This window comes from Haliotis rufescens, unplaced genomic scaffold, assembly GCF_023055435.1.
Source record: "Haliotis rufescens isolate VD_foot unplaced genomic scaffold, xgHalRufe1.0.p SCAF_9, whole genome shotgun sequence".
In the NCBI taxonomy this organism is placed as follows: Eukaryota; Metazoa; Mollusca; class Gastropoda; order Lepetellida; family Haliotidae; genus Haliotis; species Haliotis rufescens.
Window position 1 is genome coordinate 7,442,834 of NW_025964383.1, and position 15,217 is coordinate 7,458,050.

The 15,217-nt window shown below is 43.6% G+C and overlaps 1 protein-coding gene across 2 annotated transcripts in view; it reads left to right on the forward strand.

The window, feature by feature from the left end:
• LOC124124061 (sodium leak channel NALCN-like) overlaps nt 1-15,217 on the forward strand; it is a 120,898-nt gene that overhangs the window by 23,072 nt on the left and 82,609 nt on the right. For both annotated transcript variants that reach the window (XM_048391494.1, XM_048391493.1), the window contains exons 4-5: nt 8,934-9,017; nt 12,679-12,827. In XM_048391494.1, the coding sequence (XP_048247451.1) occupies nt 8,934-9,017; nt 12,679-12,827 (233 nt within the window). The remainder of the gene's footprint in view (nt 1-8,933; nt 9,018-12,678; nt 12,828-15,217) is intronic.

Sequence of the window (15,217 nt, forward strand, 5' to 3'; positions counted from 1 at the left end):
GTCAGCTGGACACAGATACAGTGTCTTACTGAACATGTCAGCTGGACACAGATACAGTGTCTTACTGAACATGTCATCTGGACACAGATACAGTGTCTTACTGAACATGTCAGCTGGACACAGGTACAGTGTCTTACTGAACATGTCAGCTGGACACAGGTACAGTGTCTTACTGAACATGTCAGCTGGACACAGATACAGTGTCTTACTGAACATGTCAGCTGGACACAGGAACAGTGTTTTACTGAACATGTCAGCTGGACACAGGTACAGTGTCTTACTGAACATGTCAGCTGGACACAGATACAGTGTCTTACTGAACATGTCAGCTGGACACAGGTACAGTGTCTTACTGAACATGTCAGCTGGACACAGGTACAGTGTCTTACTGAACATGTCAGCTGGACACAGGTACAGTGTTTTACTGAACATGTCAGCTGGACACAGGTACAGTGTCTTACTGAACATGTCAGCTGGACACAGGTACAGTGTCTTACTGAACATGTCAGCTGGACACAGGTACAGTGTCTTACTGAACATGTCAGCTGGACACAGGTACAGTGTCTTACTGAACATGTCAGCTGGACACAGGTACAGTGTCTTACTGAACATGTCAGCTGGACACAGGTACAGTGTCTTACTGAACATGTCAGCTGGACACAGGAACAGTGTCTTACTGAACATGTCAGCTGGACACAGATACAGTGTCTTACTGAACATGTCATCTGGACACAGGTACAGTGTCTTACTGAACATGTCATCGGGACACAGGTACAGTGTCTTACTGAACATGTCAGCTGGACACAGGTACAGTGTCTTACTGAACATGTCATCTGGACACAGATACAGTGTCTTACAGAACATGTCAGCTTGACACAGATACAGTGTCTTACTGAACATGTCAGCTGGACACAGATACAGTGTTTTACTGAACATGTCAGCTGGACACAGGTACAGTGTCTTACTGAACATGTCAGCTGGACACAGATACAGTGTTTTACTGAACATGTCAGCTGGACACAGGAACAGTGTCTTACTGAACATGTCAGCTGGACACAGGTACAGTGTCTTACTGAACATGTCAGCTGGACACAGATACAGTGTCTTACTGAACATGTCAGCTGGACACAGATACAGTGTCTTACTGAACATGTCAGCTTGACACAGGAACAGTGTCTTACTGAACATGTCAGCTGGACACAGATACAGTGTCTTACTGAACATGTCATCTGGACACAGGTACAGTGTCTTACTGAACATGTCATCTGGACACAGATACAGTGTCTTACTGAACATGTCAGCTTGACACAGGAACATTGTCTTACTGAACATGTCAGCTGGACACAGATACAGTGTCTTACTGAACATGTCAGCTGGACACAGATACAGTGTCTTACTGAACATGTCAGCTGGACACAGATACAGTGTCTTACTGAACATGTCATCTGGACACAGATACAGTGTCTTACTGAACATGTCAGCTGGACACAGATACAGTGTCTTACTGAACATGTCAGCTTGACACAGGAACAGTGTCTTACTGAACATGTCAGCTGGACACAGATACAGTGTTTTACTGAACATGTCAGCTGGACACAGATACAGTGTCTTACTGAACATGTCAGCTGGACACAGATACAGTGTCTTACTGAACATGTGATCTGGACACAGGAACAGTGTTTTACTGAACATGTCAGCTGGACACAGGAACAGTGTCTTACTGAACATGTCAGCTTGACACAGGAACAGTGTCTTACTGAACATGTCAGCTGGACACAGATACAGTGTCTTACTGAACATGTCAGCTGGACACAGATACATTGTCTTACTGAACATGTCAGCTGGACACAGGAACATTGTCTTACTGAACATGTCAGCTGGACACAGGAACAGTGTCTTACTGAACATGTCAGCTGGACACAGGTACAGTGTCTTACTGAACATGTCAGCTTGACACAGGAACAGTGTCTTACTGAACATGTCAGCTGGACACAGGAACATTGTCTTACTGAACATGTCAGCTGGACACAGGAACAGTGTCTTACTGAACATGTCAGCTGGACACAGGAACAGTGTCTTACTGAACATGTCAGCTGGACACAGGTACAGTGTTTTACTGAACATGTCAGCTGGACACAGGTACAGTGTCTTACTGAACATGTCAGCTGGACACAGATACAGTGTCTTACTGAACATGTCAGCTGGACACAGGTACAGTGTTTTACTGAACATGTCATCTGGACACAGGTACAGTGTCTTACTGAACATGTCAGCTGGACACAGGTACAGTGTTTTACTGAACATGTCAGCTGGACACAGGTACAGTGTCTTACTGAACATGTCAGCTGGACACAGGTACAGTGTCTTACTGAACATGTCAGCTGGACACAGGTACAGTGTCTTACTGAACATGTCAGCTGGACACAGGAACAGTGTCTTACTGAACATGTCAGCTGGACACAGATACAGTGTCTTACTGAACATGTCATCTGGACACAGGTACAGTGTCTTACTGAACATGTCATCTGGACACAGGTACAGTGTCTTACTGAACATGTCAGCTGGACACAGGTACAGTGTCTTACTGAACATGTCATCTGGACACAGATACAGTGTCTTACAGAACATGTCAGCTTGACACAGATACAGTGTCTTACTGAACATGTCAGCTGGACACAGATACAGTGTTTTACTGAACATGTCAGCTGGACACAGGTACAGTGTCTTACTGAACATGTCAGCTGGACACAGATACAGTGTTTTACTGAACATGTCAGCTGGACACAGGAACAGTGTCTTACTGAACATGTCAGCTGGACACAGATACAGTGTCTTACTGAACATGTCAGCTGGACACAGATACAGTGTCTTACTGAACATGTCAGCTGGACACAGATACAGTGTCTTACTGAACATGTCAGCTTGACACAGGAACAGTGTCTTACTGAACATGTCAGCTGGACACAGATACAGTGTCTTACTGAACATGTCATCTGGACACAGGTACAGTGTCTTACTGAACATGTCATCTGGACACAGATACAGTGTCTTACTGAACATGTCAGCTTGACACAGGAACGTTGTCTTACTGAACATGTCAGCTGGACACAGATACAGTGTCTTACTGAACATGTCATCTGGACACAGGTACAGTGTCTTACTGAACATGTCATCTGGACACAGATACAGTGTCTTACTGAACATGTCAGCTTGACACAGGAACGTTGTCTTACTGAACATGTCAGCTGGACACAGATACAGTGTCTTACTGAACATGTCATCTGGACACAGGTACAGTGTCTTACTGAACATGTCATCTGGACACAGGTACAGTGTCTTACTGAACATGTCAGCTGGACACAGGTACAGTGTCTTACTGAACATGTCATCTGGACACAGATACAGTGTCTTACAGAACATGTCAGCTTGACACAGATACAGTGTCTTACTGAACATGTCAGCTGGACACAGATACAGTGTTTTACTGAACATGTCAGCTGGACACAGGTACAGTGTCTTACTGAACATGTCAGCTGGACACAGATACAGTGTTTTACTGAACATGTCAGCTGGACACAGGAACAGTGTCTTACTGAACATGTCAGCTGGACACAGGTACAGTGTCTTACTGAACATGTCAGCTGGACACAGATACAGTGTCTTACTGAACATGTCAGCTGGACACAGATACAGTGTCTTACTGAACATGTCAGCTTGACACAGGAACAGTGTCTTACTGAACATGTCAGCTGGACACAGATACAGTGTCTTACTGAACATGTCATCTGGACACAGGTACAGTGTCTTACTGAACATGTCATCTGGACACAGATACAGTGTCTTACTGAACATGTCAGCTTGACACAGGAACATTGTCTTACTGAACATGTCAGCTGGACACAGATACAGTGTCTTACTGAACATGTCAGCTGGACACAGATACAGTGTCTTACTGAACATGTCAGCTGGACACAGATACAGTGTCTTACTGAACATGTCATCTGGACACAGATACAGTGTCTTACTGAACATGTCAGCTGGACACAGATACAGTGTCTTACTGAACATGTCAGCTTGACACAGGAACAGTGTCTTACTGAACATGTCAGCTGGACACAGATACAGTGTTTTACTGAACATGTCAGCTGGACACAGATACAGTGTCTTACTGAACATGTCAGCTGGACACAGATACAGTGTCTTACTGAACATGTGATCTGGACACAGGAACAGTGTTTTACTGAACATGTCAGCTGGACACAGGAACAGTGTCTTACTGAACATGTCAGCTTGACACAGGAACAGTGTCTTACTGAACATGTCAGCTGGACACAGATACAGTGTCTTACTGAACATGTCAGCTGGACACAGATACATTGTCTTACTGAACATGTCATCTGGACACAGGAACATTGTCTTACTGAACATGTCAGCTGGACACAGGAACAGTGTCTTACTGAACATGTCAGCTGGACACAGGTACAGTGTCTTACTGAACATGTCAGCTTGACACAGGAACAGTGTCTTACTGAACATGTCAGCTGGACACAGGAACATTGTCTTACTGAACATGTCAGCTGGACACAGGAACAGTGTCTTACTGAACATGTCAGCTGGACACAGGAACAGTGTCTTACTGAACATGTCAGCTGGACACAGGTACAGTGTTTTACTGAACATGTCAGCTGGACACAGGTACAGTGTCTTACTGAACATGTCAGCTGGACACAGATACAGTGTCTTACTGAACATGTCAGCTGGACACAGGTACAGTGTTTTACTGAACATGTCATCTGGACACAGGTACAGTGTCTTACTGAACATGTCAGCTGGACACAGGTACAGTGTTTTACTGAACATGTCAGCTGGACACAGGTACAGTGTCTTACTGAACATGTCAGCTGGACACAGGTACAGTGTCTTACTGAACATGTCAGCTGGACACAGGTACAGTGTCTTACTGAACATGTCAGCTGGACACAGGAACAGTGTCTTACTGAACATGTCAGCTGGACACAGATACAGTGTCTTACTGAACATGTCATCTGGACACAGGTACAGTGTCTTACTGAACATGTCATCTGGACACAGGTACAGTGTCTTACTGAACATCTCAGCTGGACACAGGTACAGTGTCTTACTGAACATGTCATCTGGACACAGATACAGTGTCTTACAGAACATGTCAGCTTGACACAGATACAGTGTCTTACTGAACATGTCAGCTGGACACAGATACAGTGTTTTACTGAACATGTCAGCTGGACACAGGTACAGTGTCTTACTGAACATGTCAGCTGGACACAGATACAGTGTTTTACTGAACATGTCAGCTGGACACAGGAACAGTGTCTTACTGAACATGTCAGCTGGACACAGATACAGTGTCTTACTGAACATGTCAGCTGGACACAGATACAGTGTCTTACTGAACATGTCAGCTGGACACAGATACAGTGTCTTACTGAACATGTCAGCTTGACACAGGAACAGTGTCTTACTGAACATGTCAGCTGGACACAGATACAGTGTCTTACTGAACATGTCATCTGGACACAGGTACAGTGTCTTACTGAACATGTCATCTGGACACAGATACAGTGTCTTACTGAACATGTCAGCTTGACACAGGAACGTTGTCTTACTGAACATGTCAGCTGGACACAGATACAGTGTCTTACTGAACATGTCAGCTGGACACAGATACAGTGTCTTACTGAACATGTCAGCTGGACACAGATACAGTGTCTTACTGAACATGTCAGCTGGACACAGATACAGTGTCTTACTGAACATGTCATCTGGACACAGATACAGTGTCTTACTGAACATGTCAGCTGGACACAGATACAGTGTCTTACTGAACATGTCAGCTTGACACAGGAACAGTGTCTTACTGAACATGTCAGCTGGACACAGATACAGTGTTTTACTGAACATGTCAGCTGGACACAGATACAGTGTCTTACTGAACATGTCAGCTGGACACAGATACAGTGTCTTACTGAACATGTCATCTGGACACAGGAACAGTGTTTTACTGAACATGTCAGCTGGACACAGGAACAGTGTCTTACTGAACATGTCAGCTTGACACAGGAACAGTGTCTTACTGAACATGTCAGCTGGACACAGATACAGTGTCTTACTGAACATGTCAGCTGGACACAGATACAGTGTCTTACTGAACATGTCAGCTGGACACAGGAACATTGTCTTACTGAACATGTCAGCTGGACACAGGAACATTGTCTTACTGAACATGTCAGCTGGACACAGGAACAGTGTCTTACTGAACATGTCAGCTGGACACAGGTACAGTGTCTTACTGAACATGTCAGCTTGACACAGGAACAGTGTCTTACTGAACATGTCAGCTGGACACAGGAACATTGTCTTACTGAACATGTCAGCTGGACACAGGAACAGTGTCTTACTGAACATGTCAGCTGGACACAGGTACAGTGTCTTACTGAACATGTCAGCTGGACACAGGAACAGTGTCTTACTGAACATGTCAGCTGGACACAGGTACAGTGTTTTACTGAACATGTCAGCTGGACACAGGTACAGTGTCTTACTGAACATGTCAGCTGGACACAGATACAGTGTCTTACTGAACATGTCAGCTGGACACAGGTACAGTGTTTTACTGAACATGTCATCTGGACACAGGTACAGTGTCTTACTGAACATGTCAGCTGGACACAGGTACAGTGTTTTACTGAACATGTCAGCTGGACACAGGTACAGTGTTTTACTGAACATGTCAGCTGGACACAGATACAGTGTCTTACTGAACATGTCACCTTGACACAGGAACAGTGTCTTACTGAACATGTCAGCTGGACACAGGTACAGTGTTTTACTGAACATGTCAGCTGGACACAGATACAGTGTCTTACTGAACATGTCAGGTGGACACAGGTACAGTGTCTTACTGAACATGTCATCTGGACACAGGTACAGTGTCTTACTGAACATGTCAGCTGGACACAGGAACAGTGTCTTACTGAACATGTCAGCTGGACACAGGTACAGTGTTTTACTGAACATGTCAGCTGGACACAGATACAGTGTCTTACTGAACATGTCAGCTGGACACAGATACAGTGTCTTACTGAACATGTCAGCTGGACACAGGTACAGTGTCTTACTGAACATGTCAGCTGGACACAGATACAGTGTCTTACTGAACATGTCAGCTGGACACAGGGACAGTGTCTTACTGAACATGTCAGCTGGACACAGGTACATTGTCTTACTGAACATGTCAGCTGGACACAGATACAGTGTCTTACTGAACATGTCAGCTGGACACAGGTACAGTGTCTTACTGAACATGTCAGCTGGACACAGGTACAGTGTCTTACTGAACATGTCAGCTGGACACAGGTACAGTGTCTTACTGAACATGTCATCTGGACACAGGGACAGTGTCTTACTGAACATGTCAGCTGGACACAGGTACAGTGTCTTACTGAACATGTCAGCTGGACACAGGTACAGTGTCTTACTGAACATGTCAGCTGGACACAGGGACAGTGTCTTACTGAACATGTCATCTGGACACAGGTACAGTGTCTTACTGAACATGTCAGCTGGACACAGGTACAGTGTCTTACTGAACATGTCATCTGGACACAGGGACAGTGTCTTACTGAACATGTCAGCTGGACACAGGGACAGTGTCTTACTGAACATGTCAGCTGGACACAGGTACAGTGTCTTACTGAACATGTCAGCTGGACACAGGTACAGTGTCTTACTGAACATGTCAGCTGGACACAGATACAGTGTCTTACTGAACATGTCAGCTGGACACAGATACAGTGTCTTACTGAACATGTCAGCTGGACACAGGTACAGTGTCTTACTGAACATGTCAGCTGGACATAGATACAGTGTCTTACTGAACATGTCAGCTGGACACAGATACAGTGACTTACTGAACATGTCAGCTGGACATAGATACAGTGTCTTACTGAACATGTCAGCTGGACACAGGTACAGTGTCTTACTGAACATGTCAGCTGGACATAGATACAGTGTCTTACTGAACATGTCAGCTGGACACAGATACAGTGTCTTACTGAACATGTCAGCTGGACACAGATACAGTGTCTTACTGAACATGTCAGCTGGACACAGATACAGTGTCTTACTGAACATGTCAGCTGGACACAGGTACAGTGTCTTACTGAACATGTCAGCTGGACATAGATACAGTGTCTTACTGAACATGTCAGCTGGACACAGATACAGTGTCTTACTGAACATGTCAGCTGGACATAGATACAGTGTCTTACTGAACATGTCAGCTGGACACAGGTACAGTGTCTTACTGAACATGTCAGCTGGACATAGATACAGTGTCTTACTGAACATGTCAGCTGGACACAGGTACAGTGTCTTACTGAACATGTCAGCTGGACATAGATACAGTGTCTTACTGAACATGTCATCTGGACACAGATACAGTGTCTTACTGAACATGTCAGCTGGACACAGATACAGTGTCTTACTGAACATGTCAGCTGGACACAGGTACAGTGTCTTACTGAACATGTCAGCTGGACACAGATACAGTGTCTTACTGAACATGTCAGCTGGACACAGGTACAGTGTCTTACTGAACATGTCAGCTGGACACAGGTACAGTGTTTTACTGAACATGTCAGCTGGACACAGGTACAGTGTCTTACTGAACATGTCAGCTTGACACAGGTACAGTGTCTTACTGAACATGTCAGCTGGACACAGGTACAGTGTCTTACTGAACATGTCAGCTGGACACAGGTACAGTGTCTTACTGAACATGTCAGCTGGACACAGATACAGTGTCTTACTGAACATGTCAGCTGGACACAGGTACAGTGTCTTACTGAACATGTCAGCTGGACACAGGTACAGTGTCTTATTGTTTGCTGCAGGGCGAGGCACCATACCTGAAGGACCGATGGTGTCAGTTTGACGGGATCATGGTGTTGTTCCTCTGGACATCAGTTGTGCTGCAGGTAAATAACCAGGGCTGTGTATTTCATGCACTTATACAACAACTGGTGAAGATCACCATTCGATTCACATCAGGATCTGATGACAAGACCCGCTGTGATATTGCTGGAATATTGCTAAAAGCCGCGTAAAACCATACACACTCACTCACTCACTGATGACAAGATCTAAGCATCTGTTGACTGACAAGTGAGTTAAAATTTAACATCGCATCTGCATTATTTCAGCCATAAAAGCGTGTGTTGTTTGACTGACTGAGTGTGGTTTGTCTAACTTAGTGTGTGTTTTCTGTTTGACAAGTGTGCGCTGTCTGACAAGTGTGTGTTATCTACAGGACAAAGTCTGTGTTGTTTGTTGGGCAAGGTCTGGGTTCAGGTGTTTGAGATGTGTTGTCTGGCTGTGTTCAGGTGTTTGAGATGTGTTGTCCGGTTGGGTTTGAGATGTGTTGTCTGGCTGTGTTTGAGATGTGTTGTCTGGTTGTGTTTGAAATGTGTTGTCTGGTTGGGTTTGAGATGTGTTGTCTGGTTGTGTTTGAGATGTGTTGTCTGGTTGTGTTTGAGATGTGTTGTCTGGCTGTGTTTGAGATGTGTTGTCTGGTTGGGTTTGAGATGTGTTGTCTGGCTGTGTTTGAGATGTGTTGTCTGGCTGTGTTCAGGTGTTTGAGATGTGTTGTCTAGTTGTGTTTGAGATGTGTTGTCTGGCTGTGTTCAGGTGTTTGAGATGTGTTGTCTGGTTGTGTTTGAGATGTGTTGTCTGGTTGTGTTTGAGATGTGTTGTCTGGTTGTGTTTGAGATGTGTTGTCTGGCTGTGTTTGAGATGTGTTGTCTGGCTGTGTTCAGGTGTTTGAGATGTGTTGTCTGGTTGTGTTTGAGATGTGTTGTCTGGCTGTGTTTGAGATGTGTTGTCTGGCTGTGTTCAGGTGTTTGAGATGTGTTGTCTGGTTGTGTTTGAGATGTGTTGTCTGGTTGTGTTTGAGATGTGTTGTCTGGCTGTGTTTGAGATGTGTTGTCTGGTTGTGTTTAAGATGTGTTGTCTGGTTGTGTTTGAGATGTGTTGTCTGGCTGTGTTTGAGATGTGTTGTCTGGTTGTGTTTGAGATGTGTTGTCTGGCTGTGTTTGAGATGTGTTGTCTGGTTGTGTTTGAGATGTGTTGTCTGGCTGTGTTTGAGATGTGTTGTCTGGCTGTGTTTGAGATGTGTTGTCTGGTTGTGTTTGAGATGTGTTGTCTGGCTGTGTTTGAGATGTGTTGTCTGGCTGTGTTCAGGTGTTTGAGATGTGTTGTCTGGTTGTGTTTGAGATGTGTTGTCTGGCTGTGTTTGAGATGTGTTGTCTGGCTGTGTTCAGGTGTTTGAGATGTGTTGTCTGGTTGTGTTTGAGATGTGTTGTCTGGTTGTGTTTGAGATGTGTTGTCTGGCTGTGTTTGAGATGTGTTGTCTGGTTGTGTTTGAGATGTGTTGTCTGGTTGTGTTTGAGATGTGTTGTCTGGCTGTGTTTGAGATGTGTTGTCTGGCTGTGTTCAGGTGTTTGAGATGTGTTGTCTGGTTGTGTTTGAGATGTATTGTCTGGCTGTGTTTGAGATGTGTTGTCTGGTTGTGTTCAGGTGTTTGAGATGTGTTGTCTGGTTGTGTTTGAGATGTGTTGTCTGGCTGTGTTTGAGATGTGTTGTCTGGCTGTGTTCAGGTGTTTGAGATGTGTTGTCTGGTTGGGTTTGAGATGTGTTGTCTGGCTGTGTTTGAGATGTGTTGTCTGGTTGTGTTCAGGTGTTTGAGATGTGTTGTCTGGTTGGGTTTGAGATGTGTTGTCTGGCTGTGTTTGAGATGTGTTGTCTGGTTGTGTTCAGGTGTTTGAGATGTGTTGTCTGGTTGTGTTTGAGATGTGTTGTCTGGTTGTGTTTGAGATGTGTTGTCTGGCTGTGTTTGAGATGTGTTGTCTGGTTGTGTTCAGGTGTTTGAGATGTGTTGTCTGGTTGTGTTTGAGATGTGTTGTCTGGCTGTGTTTGAGATGTGTTGTCTGGCTGTGTTCAGGTGTTTGAGATGTGTTGTCTGGTTGTGTTTGAGATGTGTTGTCTGGCTGTGTTTGAGATGTGTTGTCTGGTTGTGTTCAGGTGTTTGAGATGTGTTGTCTGGTTGTGTTTGAGATGTGTTGTCTGGTTGTGTTTGAGATGTGTTGTCTGGTTGTGTTCAGGTGTTTGAGATGTGTTGTCTGGTTGGGTTTGAGATGTGTTGTCTGGTTGTGTTTGAGATGTGTTGTCTGGCTGTGTTTGAGATGTGTTGTCTGGCTGTGTTCAGGTGTTTGAGATGTGTTGTCTGGTTGTGTTTGAGATGTGTTGTCTGGTTGTGTTTGAGATGTGTTGTCTGGCTGTGTTTGAGATGTGTTGTCTGGCTGTGTTCAGGTGTTTGAGATGTGTTGTCTGGTTGTGTTTGAGATGTGTTGTCTGGCTATGTTTGAGATGTGTTGTCTGGTTGTGTTCAGGTGTTTGAGATGTGTTGTCTGGTTGTGTTTGAGATGTGTTGTCTGGCTGTGTTCAGGTGTTTGAGATGTGTTGTCTGGCTGTGTTTGAGATGTGTTGTCTGGCTGTGTTTGAGATGTGTTGTCTGGCTGTGTTCAGGTGTTTGAGATGTGTTGTCTGGTTGTGTTTGAGATGTGTTGTTTCGCTGTGTTTGAGATGTGTTGTCTGGTTGTGTTCAGGTGTTTGAGATGTGTTGTCTGGCTGTGTTTGAGATGTGTTGTCTGGCTGTGTTCAGGTGTTTGAGATGTGTTTTCTGGTTGTGTTTGAGATGTGTTGTCTGGCTGTGTTTGAGATGTGTTGTCTGGTTGTGTTCAGGTGTTTGAGATGTGTTGTCTGGTTGTGTTTGAGATGTGTTGTCTGGTTGTGTTTGAGATGTGTTGTCTGGTTGTGTTTGAGATGTGTTGTCTGGTTGTGTTCAGGTGTTTGAGATGTGTTGTCTGGTTGTGTTTGAGATGTGTTGTCTGGTTGTGTTTGAGATGTGTTGTCTGGCTGTGTTCAGGTGTTTGAGATGTGTTGTCTGGTTGTGTTTGAGATGTGTTGTCTGGCTGTGTTTGAGATGTGTTGTCTGGTTGTGTTCAGGTGTTTGAGATGTGTTGTCTGGTTGTGTTTGAGATGTGTTGTCTGGTTGTGTTTGAGATGTGTTGTCTGGTTGTGTTCAGGTGTTTGAGATGTGTTGTCTGGTTGGGTTTGAGATGTGTTGTCTGGTTGTGTTTGAGATGTGTTGTCTGGCTGTGTTTGAGATGTGTTGTCTGGCTGTGTTCAGGTGTTTGAGATGTGTTGTCTGGTTGTGTTTGAGATGTGTTGTCTGGTTGAGTTTGAGATGTGTTGTCTGGCTGTGTTTGAGATGTGTTGTCTGGCTGTGTTCAGGTGTTTGAGATGTGTTGTCTGGTTGTGTTTGAGATGTGTTGTCTGGTTGTGTTTGATATGTGTTGTCTGGTTGTGTTTGAGATGTGTTGTCTGGTTGTGTTTGAGATGTGTTGTCTGGCTGTGTTTCAGATTTGTTCTCTGGCTGTGTTCAAATGTTTGAGAAGTGTTGTCTGGTTGCGTTTGAGATGTGTTGTCTGGCTGTGTTTGAGATGTGTTGTCTGGCTGTGTACAGGTGTTTGAGATGTGTTGTCTGGCTGTGTTTGAGATGTGTTGTCTTGCTGTGTTCAGGTGTTTGAGATGACCGGCTCGATACCACCGGAGCATCCAGGGTCAGTTCTGCGTATCCTGCGCTCCCCCCGACCACTCATCCTCATCAGGGTCTTCCGGGTCTTCCTCAAATTCTCCCTGCCAAAAAACAGAATCAACCAGATCTTCAAGTAAGTCTCTTTTTAATACATCGTCAACCTTTCTTATGCCCATTGTTTTGCTTTTTCAAGCCTGTTCTTGTATGTAACAATCTGTTCCTACCATTCATATATGAAGCCCATGCTATGATACTTAACAACTTCGCCCTACATCTGACCAGACGGAGTGGTTCATCGATCATGACACAGGGATGTGAAATCTCCGCAGAAACGCGGAAAATCGCATTTTTTAAAACAGTAGTCCTCGGAAAAAATCATCTTCCACGTAAAAATATAATCAAAGGTTTTAAAATGTGACAGTTGTCCTTGTGTCTGGGGGATGGGGGGGTGAAGTTCACATCTATTGGTACATTGATACCCATAATATACCTGTGTCAGACCTATTGGTACATTGATACCCATAATATACCTGTGTCAGACCTATTGGTACATTGATACCCATAATATACCTGTATCACACCCCTCAGTATATTGACCCCATAATATACCTGTATCACACCTATCAGTACATTGATACCCATAATATACCTGTGTCAGACCTATTGGTACATTGATACCCATAATCTACCTGTATCACACCCCTCAGTATATTGATACCCATAATATACCTGTATCACACCTATCAGTACATTGATACCCATAATATACCTGTGTCAGACCTATTGGTACATTGATACCCATAATCTACCTGTATCACACCCCTCAGTATATTGATACCCATAATATACCTGTATCACACCTATCAGTACATTGATACCCATAATATACCTGTGTCAGACCTATTGGTACATTGATACCCATAATCTACCTATATCACACCTATCAGTACATTGATACCCATACTATACCTGTGTCAGACCTATTGGTACATTGATACCCATAATCTACCTGTATCACACCCCTCAGTATATTGATACCCATAATCTACCTGTATCACACCTATCAGTACATTGATACCCATAATATACCTGTATCACACCTAATGGTACATTGATACCCATAATATACCTGTATCAGACCTATTGGTACATTGATACCCATAATATACCTATGTCACACCTATCAGTACATTGATACCCATAATCTACTTGTGTCACACCTATCAGTACATTGATACCCATAATCTACCTGTGTCACACCTATCGGTACATTGATACACATAATATACCTGTATCACACCTATTGGTACATTGATACCCATAATCTACCTGTATCACACCTATCAGTACATTGATACCCATAATCTACCTGTATCACACCTATTGGTACATTGATACCCATAATATACCTGTATCACACCTATTAGTACATTGATACCCATAATCTACCTGTATCACACCTATCAGTACATTGATACCCATAATCTACCTGTATCACACCTATCAGTACATTGATACCCATAATCTACCTGTATCACACCTATGAGTACATTGATACCCATAATCTACCTGTATCACACCTATCAGTACATTGATACCCATAATATTCCTGTATCACACTTATCAGTACATTGAAACCCATAATATACGTGTATCATACCTACTGGTACATTGATACCCATAATCTACCTGTGTAACACCTATTGGTACATTGATACCCATAATCTACCTGTATCACACCTATGAGTACATTGATACCCATATTATACCTTGGTCACACCTATTGGTACATTGATACCCATAATCTACCTGTATCACACCTATCAGTACATTGATACCAATAATAAACCTGTATCACACCTATTGGTACATTGATACACATAATCTACCTGTATCACACCTATCATTACATTGATACCCATAATATACCTGTATCACACCTATTGGTACATTGATACCCATAATCTACTTGTGTCACGCCTATTGGTACATTGATACCCATAATCTACCTGTGTCACACCTATTTGTACATTGATACCCATATTATACCTGTGTTACCCCTATCAGTACATTGATACCCATAATCTACCTATGTCACACCTATTTGTACATTGATACCCATAATATACCTGTGTCACACCTATCAGTACATTGATACCCATTATCTACCTTTGTCACACCTATCAGTACATTGATACCCATAATCTACTTGTGTCACACCTATCAGTACATTGATACCCATAATCTACTTGTGTCACACCTATTGGTACATTGATACCCATACTCTACCTGTGTCACACCTATCAGTACACTGATACCCATTATCTACCTGTATCACACCTATTGGTACATTGATACCAATAATATACCTGTATCACACCTATTGGTACATTGATACCCATAATCTACTTGTGTCACGCCTATTGGTACATTGATACCCATAATCTACCTGTGTCACACCTATCAGTACATTGATACCCATAATCTACCTGTGTCACACCTATCAGTACATTGATACCCATA